Source organism: Chanos chanos, chromosome 1, assembly GCF_902362185.1.
Source record: "Chanos chanos chromosome 1, fChaCha1.1, whole genome shotgun sequence".
NCBI classification, from domain to species: Eukaryota; Metazoa; Chordata; class Actinopteri; order Gonorynchiformes; family Chanidae; genus Chanos; species Chanos chanos.
In genome coordinates this window covers 12,626,219-12,649,395 of record NC_044495.1, presented here as the reverse complement: position 1 = coordinate 12,649,395, position 23,177 = coordinate 12,626,219, and the positions used below count along the sequence as shown (strand labels likewise).

Below are 23,177 nucleotides of genomic sequence, written 5' to 3'. Positions count from 1 at the left end.
TTTCACCTGAGTTTACAAAACTACATCTGAAGGCATCTGAAATGAATGTATCTTAAACCTTTGCAGCTTGCAGCATTGTTAGCTATGTGATTGTATCTAAGATATCTACAGTTGTGTCTTCTCTTCTAAGTATTCCCCTGAGCCCCTAAGACAACCTTGATGTTCAAACATGACCTGGGTTTGGTGTTGCAAAACCACCTAGGTCCTTCAGAGAATTCCTAGTAACAAAGTAGAATCATATCTAGTGATTTATTTATGTTTCAGTCTGTTCTGTGATCATTTGCAGCAGGCCTTTGATGAAACACTGATGAAACATACTACCTTATGCAGTCTGTTCAGTATATCATGTTTTGCAATTAACCAACATTAAAATAGCCTGTGACTTATTTTCTAAAACAGCCAACAGTGCCCTCCCAGAACTATTAGGTGCCTGATTCCCCTTTGATAAATTATGCTCCAAAATGTAAACTTTAAAACAAGAGGAGATGTTTACCACTAATTTGGACTTCATACATCGTAATTTGATATGGAAAACAAGGAAGTGCATATACACACGACAAAGGTACAGTCAAAGTTCCTGGACTTATACCTTAAAGAGTTAAGGAAGGGTGCTCTGCCATGCAAGCGTATTTCATAAAATCATATTGTAAACACAGCCTACAACAAATAGTGGAAACATCAGCTGGGATGTTAGTAGATATCTAAACACAATTTAGGGGGGTCACAACACTGGTGAACTAATTGCATCCCTTACAAATGAGCAATTTCCTGTTAGGAGACATTAAAGACCAAGATGATTATTGACAAAACTACTTATTTATAAAACTGGGTTAATAACTGTAACTGTTTTGGACCAATCACTTCAAGCATAAATCAGTTGAAATGTGGTAAGCCAAAAGGAGGTGGAGAGAAAGGAGGCAAAGTGTGCTTCACTTTCAGATGATCATTTAAATAGCCCAGTCATGCTTTCTGCTCCATAGTGGAGATCAAGAGAGAGACAGCCCAGCTTGAGAGAGGCAAAGCAAATCTGGATCTGGTTTCCTGGAAACCTCAGTCAATACGGTATGTACAGTTATCCCATTTCCTTCAGGCATGAACTGTATGTATGGAATTTAAAGCTGTACTCTTTCTCTTTTTGATATTTAGTGCGTCAATGTTCTATATTCTTTATACTGGAAGACAATGTGACAGTTATAGTCACACTAAAGAGATAACAATATAGCTTTTTTGGATTTTGTATGTATTATTACAGGAACTATTTTTTTTTAACTAAGCTAATAAGCCACACTAACACTACACTAAACCATATATCTTCAGGCATGTTGCAGTAAATATTTATGCATTCTGAGACATGATCGCATATTGCAAACTGTGGTCAACTTTGCTCATTAGAGACTAAGAATACTGTTTCTTATGTGTTAGCAGTATACAAAGAGCATATACATCTGGTTTTGATAAAGTACACACACGTGGTTTGATAGAGCTGAGCTACTGAGTTACTAATTGGGCAGACTGTCTGTGACTGATTGGATGTGACATCTAAATTTCCTGTATGACAATTTATTTTCAGTTCAGTCTGTATATATCTGTGTATATATATAGTGGAATTACAGTCAGCTAACAAGTATGACTGGGAAACATTCAACACAGTGACTGTTCTAAAGCCATCAAGGTGGAAATGATTCAACCTTATTAATTTTTTAATTTTTAAAGTGCTAAATATGAATATGTTCATAGAATAGTTGGGACAGGGAAAGTAGTTTTCTCAGTATTCAGACATGTTCTAATCTCTTTACAATGACTCATCTATGACACATTTGAAACACACGAGCATGTTCCTGGTGACTGAATTACCCATTCATGCAATTTGCAACTAGTTTTGAGGGGATTTCAAAATGTTGAAATAGGCTTAGGTTCTGGTTGTATTAACACATGTTTATTAGGAAACCTGTGTTGAACTGATGACTTTGTCATTTCTGAGGATCTTTTCTTTGAGTTTTTGATCTTCATTGTTTTCCCATTACTCACACTTGCTAATCAATTTTTAATTTCCTCCCTTTTTTTTGGTTGTTAATAATTGTTTTGCTTTGCTTTCTTACAGACTTCTGGTAACTTATACTGACGACATAGCTTCTAACAGGCGCAAAATTCACTTAAACCTGTCAATGAAGCTATGGTCTTGATACATACTTTTAGTTTCTAAGAAAGGAATTTAGATAGAAAGTGTTCATACCAGTCATACCAGGATGAGTCATTTCTCAGATGTATACACATCCATGGTGTATTTCTTCCCGTCAGTTTTTTTCATCTGATGAAGTTTATTTGAAGTGTATGTTCTGTTATAAGTAGTTGTAACCATTATCAATGAGTACCTTTCAATTTTAGAGCTAAAAGTTAAAATCAAAAATGTATCTCTCAACAGCTGTCAAAATGGATTTCTCGACAATTACTCCTTCAGTCTTCCCAACAACAGACTTTACTTCCCTTGGAAACAACAGCAGTAACACCAGTGAGTGTCCTGACCCAGAGGCATGGGGCTGGCTTACAGCTATGCAGCCTGCATTCATGTTTACTATTTGTGTGCTCGGCGTCATTGAAAATTTGTTTGTTCTGGCCGTCTTCTGCCTCCATAAGAAAGCCTGCAGTGTAGCTGAGATCTACCTGGGAAGCCTTGCCGCAGCTGATCTCCTCTTCGTCTCCACGCTGCCTTTCTGGGCCATTAATATAATCAATGACTTTGAATGGCCATTCGGCTCTCTCATGTGTCGATTGGTCAATGCAGGCATTAAGATGAACATGTACTGCAGTATCTACTTCTTAGTGCTTGTGAGCGCTGATCGCTATGTGGCTTTGGTTCACACCATGTCCCACGGGAGAATGAGGAGACCCAAGTATGCCAAGCTCAGTTGCTTAGCTGTTTGGAGTCTTGGGATTCTCTTAAGCATCCCAACGCTCCACTTCCGATCCGTGAAGTACTTCCCCCAGTTCAGCGTAACAGCCTGCATATTGGATTATCCCAGTCCCACCGTGCGTATTGCCTGTGACATACTCCTCACTCTACTAGGATTCATCTTACCCGTATCCATCATCTTCTACTGTACTTGGAAGATCATCCGTGCCTTAGGGGATCAGCTGATGGACAAGTTCAATGTGGAGAACTCCGAGAGGAAGGCCACAGTGCTGATTTTGGCTGTGCTGGTAGCTTTTCTATTCTGCTGGGTTCCCTTCCACTTGGTGACCTTCCTCCACATTCTTGTCGAGTTGGGGGCCCTCAGCGGGTGTGATCTTGAAAATAGCTTGGATATTTGTAACCAGATATTTACATATCTGGCTTTTAGCAACAGTGTGCTGAATCCAATCCTCTATGTAATTGTTGGGAAGAATTTCAGAAAGAAAGTGAAAGAGTTACTCGTGCAAATTACACAAACGAAGAAGACACGGGGCAGTTTGACACAATCACAGACTTCATCAACATTAAAGACTTATATGTGAGACAGAGAAACACCAAGCTAATGAAACTTTTCTCTGACAGACAAGTGTCACTCAATATATGCTTGATTAAGTAAAATTATCTTCATTTTATTACAAGGAGGCTATTTATCAATGATTAACAAATGATAAGAACAATTTCTAACATTTTTTGTTATTTTATGTATTTTGTGTTTGCTTGTAGTGCAGTGCACTAATCAGGTATATTTAAGTGTGCTATTTCAAGATCAGGTATTTTAAAGAGCACCCTTGGTGGTAGCATTATCTATAACAAATAAAATTTACTTTCTTTTTTATCAATTTATTTTTCTTTTTAGCACTAAAATGAACAATGAGCTAATGAACTTCATACTCTGTGGCATGTAAAGACATGTTTGTGTACCAACAATAAAACACAGACTGAAAAAAAAAGAACAAAGCGTGAAGAAGACATTACTCAGCCTTCACGGCTCTCAAATGACTTTCCACTGTTTTCTCAAAAGAAATGACCGTTTGGTCAAATTAAAGAGCATCTCATAAAATTTCCACGAGTGACACAAACCTCATGTGTTTATGTGAGATGTGAGTAACATGCTCCGAGATAATGTGTTTTTCCCCTTCCCTCTTTACTGACAGAGTAAAAGGGCTAGGCTGACTAAGGTCAGTGGTGTCCTCCCACTCAACCACACGTGTAACTGCCAAATGAGCAAAACAGGGTCTTAAACAAGTCTGCAGCACTGTGTAGGTGGAGAAGTGTAACCACAAACATCTGTTTCCTGTTTTCAGTGCTTACATTTTCGTAATATATTTTCGTGAAGGTTTAGTTGCCCTGTGCAACAGCCTGCTTAGATCCCGTTCGGATTTCAAAGTTATAAAGTACGTATCTTGCGCAGAACACACAAGTGGAGAGCGATAGTGAATGGCAGATAGATATCCTCTTATGTGAAAATCAAGTTAGGCAAATAACAAAAAACAAGCATTTCCTATTTCTAGCTGGTTTACGATGAATCTCTCGATCTGACAAGTTCCACCAGCTACTGGGGCAACCACACATAAGAAAGGCTCTTTATTTTCAGGAACTCATTCATAGATCCACAACATGACCACAGTTAATGTTAATTATTTTTTTTTCTAATTTCTGTTTTGTTACACTGAATTTTTAGATTAAACTGTAATTTGTGTCATTGAATTTTGATATACGTACATCTCTTCCCAGAAACAGCCTTCCAATGGCTTTGAATTCCTCTACCAGCCCAGACCAGGGACTTCAAGACCTGAATGTGACAGAGTGTAACCACACAGAGGCCTGGGAGTGGGTGTACACCATACAGCCAGCCTACATGTCTGTCATTTGCATTTTGGGTGTTTTTGGCAACACCTTTGTCCTCTGTGTGTTTTGTTTCCAGAGGAAACAAAGTTCTGTTGCAGACATCTATCTGGGGAATCTGGCCACTGCTGATCTCCTCATGCTTTGCTGTTTGCCCTTCTGGGTTGTTACTGTAGTTCACAAATTCAACTGGTTTTTTGGAGAACCAATGTGTCAACTGGTCAACATCATCATCGGCATGAATTACTATTGCAGCATCTTTTTCCTAACACTGGTGAGCTTGGATCGCTACTTAGTGTTAGCCAGATCTATGTTTGTGGGAAGGCAGAGAGGGTCCTCTGCAGCCAAGGTCATCTGTTCAGCCATCTGGGTAATCAGTTTCTTATTCAGTCTCCCAGCCTTGCTCTTTCGTTCTGTTCGCTTCTTCCCTGACTACGGGGTAGAAGCTTGCTACTTGGATTACCCTCATGAGGCCTGGAGGGTTCGTCACAACTTTACTGTCAATATTGTGGCATTTCTAATCCCACTGTCGCTGGTGTCCTACTGTAGTTATCACATTATTGTAGTCCTCAGAGACAAACAGGTGAGGAGATCTTCAGCTGTAGGGACCGAGAAGAAGGCTGCACAACTGGTCCTTGTTGTCATGGCCACCTTTATCCTGTGTTGGCTACCTTACCAGACAGTCACCTTCTTTGACACACTTTATTTTTACAATGTCATTTCTGGATGTCTCTGGGGTCATGGATTGGACATAGGCACCCAACTGACCACTTACCTTGGCTGGAGCAACAGTACACTGAATCCCTTTCTTTATGTGATAGTGGGGAAGCAGTTTAGACAAAGGGCTAAAGAATTATTTAAACAGGTTCTGAACCGAGAAAAAAGAAAAACCCCTCTTGCAAGTGTCAGGTACACAGAGTGCACCAGGGTGTAATTTATGGAGTGTTACTTAACCCAGTACTCCCTGACCATTCCTTGCATATTTTTGAATCAGACATTTACTTACACACCTAATTCATCTGATTTTCCAAGTTCCACATGCTCGGTCAGTTCAATCCAATTTGACTGTACAATACAAACGTGTAAAAGAGTGGTTACCTACGCAGTGAGCTGACAAACATTGGAATCCAGTTCATGTCCACCCCACAGAAAGATGTGATTTTGTAGTGCCCCCTGCTGTTGTTTCAGTGTATGTATAAATGGAAAGAGTTTACACTACTTGAAATTCTAAGCTCCTTTGGTCCAGATTGATTTTATTCCTCACAAATTCATATTATTTTTAAGCTCATCTCTTTCTGCTCAACACCCACTTTTTGAAGATAGCAGCTACGTTTAGAATATGCATATGTTCTATGGTTATGAATTTGTGGCTGCATGTAATATATACTGGAATCTATGTACTTATGTGTATAAATCATTTAAAACCACATCTATCTATTCAATCTATTTTTGTTTTTTCTGTTACCGGTATTATTATGTCTTTGTAATAGCTGTGACAAGAAATTATGCTACTTCTTGTGTTGTTGTGTTGTGTTGTTCTGAAAATTTTCTTTCTGTGCAATAGAGTCATTAAGTGCTGTGAAAACTGAATGGAATCTGTATCTCTCCACACTTCACCATACACATAGTAGACACTGAAACACATTTTCTGTAGGGTCATTAACGGGTCATTAACCGATGTCTAAAAATTTATTCCATTGTTTAGCAACTACAGTTTGTGCTTTTTTTTCCTTTCCTGAGAGAGAGAGAGAGAGAGAGAGAGAGAGATGCATACAGTAGTGATATATTTAGTTATAATTACCTCACATGCCAGTATGTCTCTGCTGTTTTATCACTAATGTGAGTTTACAATATGGTTATGAAACATTTCCTCTCTGGAGGATATAATGAATAGTTTTCTTATCTGGATATTTTTGGACTGAGTCCATGGACAGTAAAATAATGTCATGTGTCAGAAGTTGTTTATGAAGACCCAAAAACACGCTATGTAGAAGCATTTAAAAAATAATCACTGAAATAAAAAACAAAAGCATGAACTGGAACACATATTTGTGGATATCTTCATATTGAGGCTGGTTATGTGCTCTTAACTGGTTCCGAACATACATTATAGGGAGACAATTTTATGTTAGTCTTGGAGATTGTATATCAAAGAAACATATCTTCTGGTGTTGCACAAGGAAGCTGTGTTGGTCCCCTTCTTTTTTCATTATATATGCTACCACTAGGTAATATCATCAGGGAACACAATGTAAACTTCCATAGCTATGCTGATGATACACACTGGCTCCCTATATCTTTTAAAACTGATTTTAAAGTTCTTTTACTTGTATACAAAGCTCTTAATGGTTTAGCACCCTCTTACATTACCAATTGTCTGTCATTTTATGTTCCTTCATGAGCCCTTAGGTCCTCTATGGCAGGTCTTTTAAACATTCCAGAAGTCCCCAAAAATAAAATCGGAGAAGTTGCTTTTATCCACTAAGCACCTAAACTGTGGAACACCCTACCAAGAAGTATTAGAGAGGCAGGCTCAGTGGACAGTTTTAAATGGCAACTAAAAACATACCTTTTTAGTCCAGCGTACTATCAGGAATTTTCTCTTTTGTTATTCTCTTTTGAGTTTCTCTTTTGATTTTAATGGTTTTTGTTCATTTTATCCATTCCTTAAATTATTTTTATTATTATTATTATTATTATTATTATTATTGTTTGACTCCTTTGTGTTAGACTGATGTTATCTTAAGTTGAAAACTGCATAAAATAACCCAGTCTATTATGACTGATCCTAAGAGAGCAGGAGCTTTCCCAACTCAGGACAGTACACAAGATACCTTACATGTAAGGAACTTGAAGAGCAAAGTCCTGATTATAAACAGTTTAGGTACTCTGCGCCTGTTAGCATGGAGGAATGTGTCTTTGTATAAAGAGCCCATCGTCTGCTCAGCTTTAGTTTTTGTTAGGGGAAGAAACAGTGAGGACTGGATTTTTTCCCATATCTTCATCTGCCAGCCTGGACAATATCAAAAGGTTCATTAGACAGTAAGTACATCTTGCATGTTCTCAGATTTTAGTAATTATTATCATGAGGAGACAGGCCTGGGAGTTAAAATGTTGTTATTGAGGAATCTTCTGATTATGTAACATGTAATGCGATGCCAAAAAAAAGACCACCAATGCATAGAGGAAAAAATCTTTAGCACAAAATTCAGTGTGACTTTTCAAAAATACAGATACACAGAAATCTTATAAGTATTCTGACTTGAGAACATACTGTTTACATGATCTTTCATATTGCACATAATTCCTGTAATAGTGGACTTACTGTGTACCTGTGTGAATGGCAGATCCTGAGGTTCTCATAGACATAAATAGCATGACATTTAAAATAACATATTCACAATGAGCCTATGATATTCTGAATAACTTTATGAATAATAAATTGAGCTCTCTGCATATTTTTTCTATTTCCAGAAACACATGCAAATTTTACGTCTGTGGAAAAGACTGTAGATAGTATTTTGTTAAATGTGTATCTCGTTATTTTCAATGACCTTTTTAAAAAGGGAGTTTATTGTTTGTTTCATTAGGCAATGGATCTACAATCCACAGCCACAGAGCAAAACCAAAATATAACACCACTCCCGCTCTACCCAGATGCATTCAATACCACTGAGTGGCATCTGGTATACAGCATTATTCCACCATACATCTTCATCATATGTTTGACTGGGATTTCTGGAAATACCTTTGTCCTTCTAGTTTTCCTATTCCAAAGAAGCCCTTGGAATGTCCCCGAGATTTATTTAGGAAGCTTGGTTTTGGCCGACCTGTTGTTTCTTTTATGCTTGCCATTTTGGGCCATAAACATCCTCAACTACTTCCACTGGACTTATGGAGAGGTCATGTGTAAAGTTGTCAACATGTCCATCATTGTAAACATGTACAGTAGTGTATACATGATAGCAATGGTGAATGTGGATCGCTATTTGGCACTGGTACAGACCATGAGAGCGAGATGGTTTAGAAAAAAACGTTATGCCAAGGTTATCTGTCTGGTTCTGTGGCTTTTTGGTTTTGTCATGAGTGCGCCAGTAGCTGTTCACAGGACCATCAGGTACATCCCTGGCCTTCAGATCACAGCCTGCATTCTGGATTACCCAAGCAACACCTGGAGGCTGGTCCACCATTTTAATTTGATCCTTCTGGGCTTTCTACTGCCTTTCCTGGTAATCGTGTTCTGTAGCTGTAGTATCATAAGAGTGCTGAGAAAAAGGAGCCAGAACATTTCCATTCAGGAGAGAAATGATAGAAAGGCAACAGTGCTTGTGTGTGCTGTCACAGTGTTGTTCCTGGTTTGCTGGGGCCCATTTCAGGTCGTAACATTCCTGGATATATTGTGTGATTACAAGATCTTGGATGAGGAGGTGTGGTATCACGCTCTGGATATTGGATCTCAGTCTTCAACTTATTTGGCCTGTCTGAACAGCTGTCTTAACCCGCTGCTGTATGTCTGCTCTGGACAATACTTCAGGAGGAAAGTCAGTGAGATGTACAAGAGGAGGAAAATATCCAGCGGATCTGTTGTGACAGCTTTACAACGCTCAATAGTATCAACTTATCTTACAAGAAGAGATCAGACAAAGCCTGTTGTAATTTGAAGAAACTCAAACATATTACAGCATGTAATAATGCTTACACAAAAACATGTAACCAGTACAACATGACAGCAAGTACTAATGAAAATAAATGGAGAAGAATCATAGGGAAATCATTGTTATGTTATAGGTCCCTCCAGTATGTTGGTTTGCTTTTTTTTCCAGTTCACCATATTTACCTGTATGCATTGGCCACCAACACAGTGCACGTCTGTATTAACTCAAAATTATGTGCTGCCATCAGTTTTTTAATAACAACAATCACTTTTTGCAGTCCATATGCACATTTTACCCTACTGTTTAAGATAACTGCCAATAAAGACATGCCATGTCTGGCTTTCTTCACATGTCTGTCTATAAATGTAAATTTCAAAAAGCATAACCCTAGGCACATTCATGTATCAATGGTGCATTCAAAATAGCTACTGATCCAGTCTTAATATCCCTGTTAAATACGTTCTTTAACGCCCAAAACACCTCAGTCCTCAATTTGTGTACAGTACAGATAAACAATGTAAAATAGGTGCCAGACAGAGCCAAGTTTTATCAGCTCTGGTAGAGTAGTTCAAACCATGCAAATAAGATGACATCAGACAAAACTACAGAGTAATAAGACCTTTTGAACCTAAGTTGAAAAAAAAAAATACGTTCAGTAATCTGATATTCTGTCTTCTCCAAGACTTCCAAGTGTACCGGCCTGATAATGCAGCTCTGGTTCCTTACTGTTTGGACAAAAGTGACGGGGAAGGGAGAACATCCTGTTTTCCTCTAAACAGAGCGGTCAATGGCCTGTCGGCACCTGCACTGTGTCTGACACTTGAAGCGGGAAGAGAATGTTTTAAGTAGAGCAGAGAATGAAATTTTGATAGCATACTAAGCTATGGTTTTCAGATATGATCTTTGTACCACGGCAGTCTTAAACTCACAGCATGAATACTGATCTAATCAAGTTAAACTGTGCATCATTTTATAATACAAAGTAAATGAAGCTAAGAGAACACACATCCAAATTTTAATGAGGTATACACTGACATGTATATACCTGTTTTATATAAACTGTTAAATGAGTAATTGTCAAAAATGTAAAAACTGCTCAAACAGAAAAAGACTGTTCTGCTGATTCTAAACCTGCACCATCTAGAGTCAAAATGGAAAGTTCTCTGTTGTTTCTATTTGACGTCAGAGCTGACACATGCATGCCTCAGGGTTTTTTTGCAGTCTCATAGCAGGTTTGCAAACAGTACGCATGGTATACCACATACTTCACACCAGTCCAGACATCTATCAGTAAGTTATGCTAACACATTTCAGTCCTTATCAGCAAACATCACCAATCAGGCATTCATCATGCTCCTTTACTATGCAAACAAAGGAGGTGAAGAGGAGGTGTTCTTGTAAGTTTGTAAGTTTGTGTTCTGTTGTTCAGAACATTCAAATAGCAGAAACCTCTGTTTCCTGGAAGATAATGATATTAAAATATACTCAGACACAAAAGATTGGACGGAAAATAGAGTATCTTTTCAATATTCAGCAAACTGTAAATGATATAGACATATGGACACGTTTCACAAACCAAGTTCAGATCAATTTTGCAATGAATTCTGTTTTCTTTAGACGGTAGTCTAACAGTTAACAACACTCAGACCTGGCACCAAAAAGCTCCCACATCAAAATATTAAAACAAAAAAATACAAAAAATCTTTGATCCATTTTTTGTGATAAAGACTGAAAAAAGAAATGACAAAGAAGTACAAGTGAAGAAGAAGTGAATACAAATATTAGGAAGGAGAAAGTTCTGTAAATCGTCAGTGTACACTGTTGTGTTAGGTAGGGTTATGTCGTGGGATGCCTTAATATTTTGAGTGTTAAAATGAAGTTGTAAAGAGCAACATTTAAAGTTCAAGTTCACATTTTTATTTGTCATAAATAAAAATGTGGTAAAATGTTTTCCCACTGTGGCTCCTTCTTAGCCGTTCTTGGTTTTGTGGGCAGCTTTTCCGGGAACGTACAGACAAAAAAACAAAACAAAAAAAAAAACATTTGAATAATCGAGATTTGCATATTCTCTGTCTCACTCTCTAATGCTCTGTACAAAATTCTCACAAATGACAACATCATCTTTAGTCACCGAGCCTCCATTCGGTCAACATGCCCATAAACGTGTCTACCAGTCTGTACAATGCCTCTTCTGGCTGTGGATACAAAGACAAAGTGGATTTCTACATGTACCCAGTTGCCTACTCACTCTTCTTCATTGTGGGATTTCCTGCCAACTGTTTGTCCCTGTATGTGGCCTGCATGCTAATGCAAAAAGGGAACAACATGGCAGTGTATCTAGTGAACCTGTCTGTGTCTGATCTACTGTATACCATTACACTACCTGTGTGGATTGAGCTGGCTTTACAGCGGTCTGTTGGGGATACCCTGTGTACCCTGATCAATTTCATCATGTACAATAGTTTCTACGTGGGCTCAGGTCTTCTTTGTTGCATCTCTGTGGATCGTTACCTGGCTGTGGTCTTCCCACTGCACTATTCTTGGGTGCATGAAGTTCGCATAGCAGCGCTTGTGAGTTTGCTGGTGTGGTTGACTGAGATCTTACTGCACCTTGCACTTCTTGCATATACTGGGGACCTACAGGAGTTCTCTGTCCATAGAATGTGTAGGGAAAAGATGCCTATGTCCAACGCTAGTGCCCATATGAGCATCATCAGGGTAGTGCTGGGATTCTTTGTGCCATTGCTTATTATGGGATTCTGCTTCCAGCAGATTCTTTTGGCACTCAGAGGGAGCGTTTCCACAGTGGCAAGCGAACGCAAAAAGATCCGGAATCTTCTCCTACTCCTCCTGCTCACTTATGTGGTGGCTTTCTCTCCCTTCCAGGTCATCATGCTACTCCGGGGACTGCTAGAGCCAGAAAACTGCGACGCAGCTGTGAAAATCAGAGACTACTACATGGTATGTGTTGCCATGACAACCATCAACAGTGTTGCAGACCCAATTATTTACTGCCTTATGAGTGAAAGTGCCAAGACAGAAATGAAAGCAGTATGGCATGTCTGGAAGAAGAAATTCCATGAAATGTTCCAGTTAAATAAGATCAGAACTGTCTCTTCAGTGTCACAATCGGTGAGTTCAGTTCACTGATACTGAACATTTATGGCGTCTGATTAAAGTGTAGAGATTCTGTTAGTATTCTCAAATTAAGGCAAAAGTGGACTGTTGTGTTTGTGACCATCTGGGACATTCATAGGTATGTTGACAACTTATAAGAGTTGCAATATTAAGCATTATGTTCTAAACCATTTGTTTAGAGAGTTTACAGAATGATATAAAATTAATTTAGTCAAAATGTTCAGTCTTTTTTGTAATGCTGTTTTAATTTAACGTTGACATTGCATTTAATATCACCACGACTGACCAGACATATCTATATACCCCATTAGCAAAGCAATACTAGTTCTCAATAAACTCTGTAAGGTCAGTATTTTCTACAGCTTGTAACCCTTCTTTGGGCAATTGTTGGGACCTCAGATGATTTCTCATTCAGTTGGTTAAATATTCAGTCCTTTGTATTTTTCATCAAAACAAAAGCACCCATTTTCCGGAATGTATGAAAACACACTGAAAAATGTGTAAATTTACCATGCCATGTTTTGACATTTAGCCTAATGAGTATTTTTAAGCATCAAAGTTGTGTAAAAAATAAATAAATGATTATAATAATAACAGACATCTACTTCTAATCAGCACACAATCTTCCACATGCTGTGTTATCTCACTCATACTGTTCGTACTTTTTCTTTTTTGCTATTGGCCTTTCAAACAGGAAGTGAAGTTATTTTGGCTTGGCCCACGAGAAAAAGTGACACATATGTATAGTATATATATGTATATATATATATAGTGGATTTGAAAATGTTAAAAAATGTAAAAAAAAAAAAAAAAAAAGTAAATAAATGTGCAAATATTGATGTACTGAAACAAATGTATCAAAAAAAATCAGTCATGTGTTTCATTTAAAGGAGATAATTATTAAAATGGGCACACTTATAAATAAGGATGAACGGCTCCTTTAAGCAATTCTGTCTTACGTTACACACATCTTGAAAGTAGACTTCTGGCACAAGAGTGAAGGAAGTGGCTTCAGTTTCCCACTGTGGTTCAAGATAGCTCTGTTTCACCAGTTTCACATAAAAACATCTTAAAAGGGGCAAGACAGGGAAGAACTGTCTGCATTAATGGTAAGTCTCAAATGTTTTGAACTTAATTTATTTATTGGAAGTTACAACACTATTGCTGAATTACAAGGGCCAAGACAGATGCATTTCTCACGAGGCAGCGCTATAAGGAACTAAGATCTACCAAAGTAACGAGTCTTCACAATAAATGCCTCTTTTTGGGGGTATTTAAATTGATGTTGTTAATCAAAATTGTTTTCGGTCGGACGAAAAAAAATAGAAGAAATTTAGAGAAATTTGAGAACTTTGACCGACTGTGGAAATGTGGTAGGGCAGCAAACCACATGAAAAGGCAAGTAATACAAGACGCTGAGTTTCTAATGCTGTGTTGGCATCCTAGTCCTCGTACACTGGTGTGGCTTTAGGTATTATGTAAGATACAGGAAATGCATACCAAATTACAGTATGTGCATTTAAGATACATGATGGAAAATGTTTAGTACTCTTCCTCATTTTTCTCTCTAGCTAAAAGAAGATGATTTCCAATACTACAACACTGACATTTGTTTCCACCGCTGATGGCTCATATGAAGATTGCTATGTTTCTGACAACCCAGAACTGAATGTGTTTCCTTACCTGTACATAGCTGTCATCTGTCTCGGCATCCCTGCCAACCTCTTCTCTCTGTTTGTGTCATGGCAGCACATCAGACAAGGAAATGAACTGGGTGTCTATTTGTTCAGCTTGGCTCTATCTGATTTGCTCTTCATCATGGGTCTGCCTGCTTGGGTAGACTTCATGTTCAATGATAAGTGGCGCTTCAGTGGAAATGCATGCCTTTTGTGTGTCTTTATACTATTTACCAACTTCTACACCAGTGTAGCACTGCTGTGTTGCATTGCATTGGACCGTTATTTGGCTGTGGTCCATCCACTCAAGTTCCCCTCCCTCAGAAGTCTCCGTACTGCAGTCAGCATCACCATATCTGCATGGGTGCTAACCATTGCATTCATTTTAATTACTGTGTCCAGAAAAGAAATTTATGATGAGAAATATGACATTTGCTTGGATGTGTTTCCTCTGGGCAAAAGAAGAAAGCAGGTGTTCATAGCTCGATTTTTTGTGGGGTTCTTTGGGCCTTCAGTTCTGGTCTGGTTCTGCAGTTGGAGAATTTGCGTGGCGGTCCAGAACAACCAAGCCACAAGAGATTTAGAGCGCAGACGGGTGCGCAGGCTCATGGGTGCTGTCCTACTGACTCTCTGGCTCTGTTTTGGTCCCATCCACATCACATTCCTCTTGAGGGCAGTGCTGGAGAAATGCACTCCTCCATACTGGCTTTTTTGCCTTTACAAGGTTAGCAAAGCCTTGTCATGTCTCAACTGCTTGGTAGACCCACTCTTGTACTGCTTTATCACCAGAGCAGGCCGTAAAAACATCACTCAGGCCTTCCTCCTCCTCCAGAGAAAAGGGAGGTTTGGAAGCAATGAGGAGCCACGAACCAGTCAGAACGAGCAGTATTGTTGCAGTGAAGTGACTGTGTGTAGATCTCAGACTGATGTTTGCTGACACCTGAGTGACCTAGAGCATCAGATTTTTGTTAACATTGACGTAAGGCTTAGAGTTCACGGGGGTCTCAGGCCTGGAATTTTGTGAAGTTGCTTTGTAACAGTATTATAAAAAGCACTTTACTAATTAAACTGAATTATCAAAAACTGAGCACTCAAAAAAAGGACGATACAGAGGAACACTGTTTCAAACGTTAAAACTCGTGAGTTTACTCCCTTTTCAAAAAAAACTTCACTCCTGAAAACCACTTGTGGGTTTTTTTTACAGGAAGTGGGCATTGATCTAAGATGTGGGTTGTCACCTTCTGTAGGTTTGAATACATCAGTGACGCATATTTAGTTTCAATGCTATTTAAAATACTTGTGGAAAATTACAGTATATTCAGTCATCACTTTCTTATTGCACATCCAGATGAAGGGCACCAAATATATCCAAACCACAGTAGTTTCTGAGGCAAGCCAACCTGTTTGTATACCCATCTGAGTAATGATGAATAGCATGAATTTCGCTTCCTTGATTAATTTCCTCCTCTTTTGGACAACCCACTTAAGCTCCTGATGTATGTGGGAACCGTCAAGGCACATCACATACACAAAGGACTTTACCGCTCTAAAGCATGACAGAAAATGAGATGTCTCCTGCCACCTTGTGGCAAATATCTAGACAAAGTAAGCAAATGTTTTATCACTGTGAAAGATGTATTTTTAAAAAAATAATAACAGTAAATTATAATGTCTGTTTTATTTTTCAACTGCAAATCACTATAGATATGTAAAATATTAATGAAATCCATTTTTGCTCTACCAATTAGCTCTATGAGCCGTTTTAATCTTTTTTTTCCCTCATGTATCTTGTACATTTCTTCCTCTTTTTAGTGCAGTTTTGACAGTGAGATTTTTGTGACAAATTATAAATGTTAAACATATACGTAAGCTTGCAATATAACATTACATTTTTTTTTTCTTTTGAATGTATGGGAGAAGTGATGAACCCAAGAGATATAGTAAGCACACTCACCCAGTGGGAACAACAGTCCTCAGTTTTTTATGAACTCATTGTTTTACCTCAGCTGTTGAAAAGACAACATCTATGAAAATGCTATATTCACCTAATATTATGTGTCATTTGCTTTATTTATTGACTATTTAGAGGGAATTATGTGAAATCTATGTGAAATGGGTGATAGTTGTCACAAGCGGTTGGTTTTCACACTTTTTTTATTGCAAAATTCTTTTCTTCTCTTCCTTCCCTTGCCTCCTTTTTACTTTAATCAGTAGATACACTTGACTTTGTTAATCTAGTCCTGTTCTGTTTTGTATAAATACCCCTAGTTTTTACTTGTGTGTAATTGTGTTGTCAATTTGTTGTGTATACCTGAAGTTTGCACCCTGAACCTGTAAGTTCCAAGACATCTTGTTTCATCTTGTTCTGTTCTAATAAAACTGATGAATGTGCACATGCATCCAGAATCTCCTTCAGTCTGTGGTACATTACGTGTTTATGATTTTTGTTTGTTTGTTTTCTGTAATAAGCGCTTGTAATTTCAAAGACTGTACAAACAAATTCAACTTAATGGAAAAGATTAAGTAAATAACTTTAACCTGGGCTTACACTCAAGTCAGTAGACCATGTCACATTTATGCACTTTACATCATTTGAGCTCTCTAACATGAAAAACAAGAAGTTGAATGAGCTGAAATCCAAGTTTCAAGTTTAAGTTTCAAGTTTCAAGTTTATTTAGAGCCCAGTATCACTGTTTACAGTCTCAAAGGGCTTTACAGGCCTTTTCTGTTCTAAAACTGTAAATATGACTACAACTCTGCAGCTGGTTAACACAAACCACGCAAAGGGATTGGTTCTCATACTATTGCAAACTGACAAACTGTCCATGATGTTTACAATATTTGTGCTATGAGGTGAGTAAAAGGGATAACCAATACTACCGAAGACCAAAAGCAATCTATTAAGATGTACTGATGTGTTGTATATTTTGACTCTTAACAAACGCAATGGTGTAAAAAGAGATGTTACACTGTGAGCAAACACACATTTCATAACAAACTTCCGCATACACAAACAGAAGTTATTTGAAATTATGGTTGGATTAATGTCTGCCCCACCTCAGTCCTCACCATTTACCTCAAATTGTGGAAACTTCACCTGATACTGAATTAGAGGGTACAAGCAGTATTGCAATGTCCTACTATTATCACCATCAATATAGAGACAGACCACTCCCTTTCACCATCTTGTTTGATGCATTGGTACTTAGGGAAAATCAAGCATTTAACAATTCTCTGTTGGCAGAACATTAACTATGCGGGAAACTTCCATACCTTCTGTGACTCCCTGTTGTCCTTGATTATCAATCAACTGCTTTTATCCAGAATGCAAATGGAGCCCTGTCAGTATAGATAACACTTGTCAGAGTGGATCAATACACACCCTCTATACATCCAGTCACAACTGAGAGCCTGTAATTCAGGGGACGATAAAGGTCTGTGATACGCGATCTGTGAAAAAGATCTTTGGATTTCTCTTCCCTTTTACCATCAAAGAGGCAGTGAAAGTTTCTGATTCTCCGTTATTTGGTTTAGAAACTTACCAACGACAGGAACCACAGCAGTTTTCAGTTTCGCCACAGCTGTGGGACACTGTATGTGGTATGTGTAATTCTCATAATGCTTTTGGTGCCATTTTAAGCGATGGTGAGTTTGGATGCATTCAGAGGGTTAAGGCCCTAAGGGAACACTTCAAAAATAAACCAGAAGGGTCATGCAGCTGTACAGGATCAGGCAGAGCAGGCCGTTTTTCCTCAGGAGGCCCAGGATTTTCCATGCCCGCAACTGGTTACTCTGGATGTTTCATCAATGTGTTGTAGCCAATGCAGTCTTCTGCCAAAGCCAGTCAGCTGAACAAGCTGGTGAAGAAAGTCAGCTCTGATGTTGGGCTTCAGTTGAACAGTTTGGAGGCAGTTGCAGAGATGAGGGTAAAGGCAAAGATTAGCTCCATCCTGTTTAATCTCTCCTAACCTCTAATACTGGTACAAATGGACCCTCTATTACATGTTTATTTGCTTGCATATTTGAAATCCCTGTATACTGAAAAGACAAGGTATCTTCAGTCACATGGTCACCTTATTCACACAGAGTTTTTACTGTATTTTAAACATACCTGTGTGATTAAGCAATACATTACACTTGAGTAATACTTTGTCGCTTTACCACATGGTCCTTTTCCCACAAAATGTATTTCATTGCCTCCTTTTCTTGGACACCTCACTATTGTTTGTTTGTTTGTTTGTTTGTTTGTTTAGCTTTTTATATGTATATATGCTTACCTACTTGGTCACTTAACTTTTATATGTTTACTTTGTTTTATATGTTTACCTTTGTTGTGCTGCAATAACGTTAATTTCTCTCCAGGAATTTATAAAGCGCCATGTTATCTAATGTAGTCTTATCTTAAAAGTTTGGTACTGAAGGTAAACAGGAAACAGAAAAAGAATGTTCAGCTGAATTCTTTTTTATCCTGTCCTTTAATTTTGAACCAAAAAGGAATACCATATATATTATGCATGTTCAAATGTATGTGTAAGTGTGTCTCAGAGAGAGAGAGAGAGAGAGAGAGAGAGAGAGGGAGAGAGAGAGAGAGGCCACCCAAAGTGGCAGTAACATCAAAGAAGCCTGCAGAACTGCAGAGAATGTGGACGATGAAAACCCATTGGAAATCCCACTGCTGGTGGGAGCACTTGGGGACATGACCCCTAAGCTAGACGAGTGCTTTCAACAGATTCAAGAAATGACAACACTGATCTCAGTCCAGAAGAGTACAATCCTAGAAACAGCAAAAATACTGCATCGCACTCTCAACTTCCAAGGCCTCTGATAGCCCATATCTACTATATATATATATATATATATATATATATATATATATATATATATATATATATATATATATATATATGTATGTATATATATGTGTAAAACTCTGTATACACGTATAAGGACACTTACTGAACCAGCATGGCATTTATGAGTTTGTGGCTTGTCGGTTGTGTGGATGAGTGATCTGCAGTGACTTGTTGTATGGGACAAAGCAGATGTTACCTCTACAGCTCAGTGAATAGTCATGAGCAGTTCAGAAACAGTGCACACACATTTACACATGCAATGAAGAGATACTTCACCAAATGAACAAATATTCACATTACTACATGACAATGATCCACTTATACAAAAACAGTTTAATTAAGAACCGTAGGAAACTTCTTGCAGTCATATCTCCCTCATCTCAGTTCCTTCTTTATCTTCTCTTCCTCCCCTGCCACACAATGGTGTATGTAGACTGCAGGCCCTGCTTCTTGCCAGTAAAGCTTTTAGTTTTTACATGAATCAGCATTTTGGAAAGCATTCTTTGTCATTTATTTAATCCCACCTATTTTTTAGAGAGACATCTTGTCTTTATATCCTCTGCAATTCGTTTGCCCTTCTTGATACATCTTATGAGTCTGGCACAGTCTTTGATGATGAGTAATGCACTGTAAATATTTCAGTTTGCCACTGTAAATCTCTCTCCATTGACTGCATGTGTCACAGTATAACGTCGTGAATGAGTTGACAGGCAGTTACAGAGACTCGAGGATTGATCATTTACCTCCTACACCTTCTCTGTTTTCCCCGGGCATGAACTGGTCAAAGATCATGACCTCACCTGCACAGTACTTAAGCTATAAATTCAAGGACATCCAGGTCAAATCATATCTGTTCAACAGCCAACTGCAACTTTGAGGTGGCATCAAAAAACTGTGCTACAGAATTCATGTATGTCTGTGTGTGTATGTGTGTGTATATCTACACACTATCTCAGGACCGGAAAACTTCAGAATCATTGTAGGGAGAGTTTATCTTTGCAGTCTTGCACAAACAGTGGTTCCCATGGCAATGTCACTGAGTGCAGCTATATGTGCTGGTCCCAGCATGTTGTAGAGACCCAAAAACACCCAGCTGTAGTCAGGAAGCTGTGGTTAAAATTGGCCAACAACACACAAACACTTAACATATATTTTGTGTGTTTGAATAGTCAGTTAGAACTAATACACAGAAGAAATGGAAGCATACTGTAACAACCTCGCCTCCTCCCTCGCCAGTCTCAGCCATTCCGCGCTCAGCGTCGCCGGTCTACTAATCACCGGCCTGATCACTCTCCTCCTGCACACCTGCCCTCACTTTAGTTCGATTGTACACCTCACTATTTAAACCCTCCCGTCGGATTAGTCAGTGCGAAGTCTACACTTTCCGAAAACCATTTGTGATTGCACAGCAGATGTTTTCAAAAGCAATATTCAAAAAAACAAATAAAGTGGGTTAAAACAGCTAAACTCCAAAACTAGTTTTCAAAGTTCCTATCTCTTTTTTTTTTTTTGTAGATTCAGTATGCCTTCTGTTACAATGATAATCCTTTTGCTGCCAGATAGTTCAACTCAGTTTGACTAAAATCAACAAGATTCAACAAGAACCAGGTGTAAGACAGTCCATCATGTGTTTAACATTGGTTAAAATTGCTAAAGCTTGGACCCCTGGCAACTATCAAGAGATCATTGAAACTATGGTTTTCTTTCACAATGTGCAACTTCTCTTTACCTTTTACCCTCTTACCTTTTTTTTAATCAGTTTTCACCTATTTCAAAGGGACAGCCTTATGTATTTATGAGTAAAACTTGGCCACGAATCTCTCAGTCCTGATACAGCAGAAACTGTGCCAAATTAATAATATAAGGCTTTGAGTTAAGTCATTTTCTTCTCTCTGAATTCTATCCCTAAGACTCTGCTAATGTGAATGACATTTGTTGCATGCTTACATTGTTAGATGTACCAAGGGAGACATATACACACTGATTCCACTTTGTTTAAATATCATGAAGATTAAAGTGACTGTGTTGGACCACTGCTGAGACAGACAGCAGTATACTGACCTGTATATTAATCTCACCATTTGTGACCTATTCTCAGTTTTCTTTGTTTTTTTTGTTTTGTTTACACTGTTGAGAGATAGTGCTTTGGCACATAATACCAGACTCAGTCCAGTTTCTAGAATAACAATCAATATTTAGCCAAATTTTATAATTTCATGCAAACTGAAAAGCCTTTTCCATTGACAGCGTGTATTTCTCACTTCATGAGTTCTAATATAGCACATGGAGAGCAGTTTTACAGGTCATAAATCATATTGCACGTAAAATTGCACACCGTCCACAAAAAACATACTGTACTTGTATAGTGATCATGAGGGTCACTGGAGAAGAAAACCACAAATTTGTGCTGACAAACAGTAAATAGGAAGATGCATGATGAATTGTCATAAACAACGCCATTGCCAGGAAACCATGACAAGAGAATTTATTCAGCAAAAGGCACTCACTACATCTGATGTAATGGTTGCACAACTAATACTGTGATCAACACAATGACAAAGTGAAAGTGACACGCTATTTCTCTTCAAAGAATTACAGGACAAACTAACAAAGAATGAAAAGGTTGAACAATACTTTGATCATTTTCAAGACTTCATGCTTTTTTTTGAGATTTTAGATTTTTTTTTTTATAACATTATTTGTTTGGTTATTTTTTTGTCTTATTTACTATTTTTGTTTTTAGAAGCTTTGATATCTCAGCCATAGACAATTCATGAATAATCATGTGCATTCAAACTACCTGTTCTGTCTTACAGCCACAGTACAGAGCTGGAAGACATTAATGTATGCGATTTGTATTACAATCTTGCAATACATAAATTTAATAACCATGGCTTTCTTGAATCATTGATTATTAGGGCATTATAATGGCAGTTTTGAATTAGCTTTAAAGGCTATTATGAAATTAACTGTTTAGGAAATCTGCAGCTTTGAGGAACTGTGACATTTGTTAAACTTGGTTGTGAGTGACTCATCTGATCCAGCCCATCTACGCTGATAAAAAAGTCTGAAACTGAATCGGGGCTAGGCTGAACTAAAAATACTGAATCAAGAGATACTAGAATGAGAGAAGCAGTCATGGACTAAAATAAACTACCACAAACCCTTATGTTCTGACTACTGTGCAGTCTCTCTGGTGTCTCTGGTTTAAAATGGCTGACTGGTCTGATTTCATAATCAAAGCAGATGTACCCTTGGAAGCATCTCAACACAGAGAAAGGACAACAGAGGTCCACTAAGGACATGCACGCAGGGTTGTCAGATATTGATCAGTATCAAATAGAAAAGAGATCAAACCATCTAGCAGTAAACTAACATTTTATAGCTGAACGTATCCCCATCTGCACCACTAAGATGTTGGCAACTTTTGGATAAAGCCTTTAAACTGCTGGAGAGGAATAGGGAATGTTGCGATTGGTCAAACTAATTAAACATTAACTAATGTTTTGACAAATGTTTTGATTTTTTTTTTCATTTTATGGCTTACTTCCTGTTGATTATGGTTGATCATTAAGAATTCTTTCAAGTTTGGAATGCGGCACTCTTCACCCTTATTATCCCATTTGGATTCACAAGTTGGACAACATACAATCAAAGGGTATTTGTTTTTCTTAAGATTACGATAAATAATTGTTGCTTGAGTTGTCCCCTAAATGCACATATTATGCAAATTTGCTTGGTACAGCCCTCACAAATATTAATCTGTGGATATCTCAGCAGCTCTTCCTTTAATCAAAGCAGTTCACCAAGGATTCATTATCAAGTAAATGCTCCATAGGAAAGTTCAATGTGTCCTCTGCCATCATTCATTAGTCAGTCAATATTTCTTTTGTCTGGCAGTGGAAGTGTTTGTAGTTTTCATACTGTCAAAAATATGAATCTTAATTATTGTTTTAAGGGAAATGCCAAATACCATGATTTCTGACATTTGCTTTTTTGGCAATCAAGATATTAGTTATTTGGGCACAGTGTCACTCTCCTCCATAGGTTGTGAAGTACA

The 23,177-nt window shown here is 38.0% G+C and overlaps 5 protein-coding genes across 5 annotated transcripts; all 5 read left to right on the top strand.

The window, feature by feature from the left end:
- Window positions 1–990: 990 nt before the first annotated feature.
- LOC115815746 (B2 bradykinin receptor-like) lies at window positions 991–3,512 on the top strand. The gene is made up of 2 exons (XM_030778748.1): window positions 991–1,062; window positions 2,423–3,512. Exon 2 carries the CDS (start codon window positions 2,431–2,433, stop codon window positions 3,490–3,492), a length of 1,062 nt encoding a protein of 353 aa, XP_030634608.1. The 5' UTR covers window positions 991–1,062; window positions 2,423–2,430; the 3' UTR covers window positions 3,493–3,512.
- Window positions 3,513–4,697: 1,185 nt separating this feature from the next.
- On the top strand, window positions 4,698–5,729 carry LOC115825785 (B2 bradykinin receptor-like). The gene has a single exon (XM_030789594.1). The coding sequence runs from the start codon at window positions 4,698–4,700 to the stop codon at window positions 5,727–5,729; it is 1,032 nt and encodes a 343-aa protein (XP_030645454.1).
- A 2,620-nt stretch (window positions 5,730–8,349) lies between these two features.
- On the top strand, window positions 8,350–9,456 carry bdkrb1 (bradykinin receptor B1). Its single transcript, XM_030790234.1, has one exon. It carries the CDS (start codon window positions 8,389–8,391, stop codon window positions 9,454–9,456), a length of 1,068 nt encoding a protein of 355 aa, XP_030646094.1. The 5' UTR covers window positions 8,350–8,388.
- A 2,145-nt stretch (window positions 9,457–11,601) lies between these two features.
- Window positions 11,602–12,600, top strand: LOC115825767 (G-protein coupled receptor 4-like). The gene has a single exon (XM_030789571.1). The coding sequence runs from the start codon at window positions 11,602–11,604 to the stop codon at window positions 12,598–12,600; it is 999 nt and encodes a 332-aa protein (XP_030645431.1).
- A 1,569-nt stretch (window positions 12,601–14,169) lies between these two features.
- gpr65 (G protein-coupled receptor 65) lies at window positions 14,170–15,249 on the top strand. Its single transcript, XM_030789549.1, has one exon. The coding sequence runs from the start codon at window positions 14,170–14,172 to the stop codon at window positions 15,199–15,201; it is 1,032 nt and encodes a 343-aa protein (XP_030645409.1). The 3' UTR covers window positions 15,202–15,249.
- The last annotated feature ends 7,928 nt before the right edge of the window (window positions 15,250–23,177 follow it).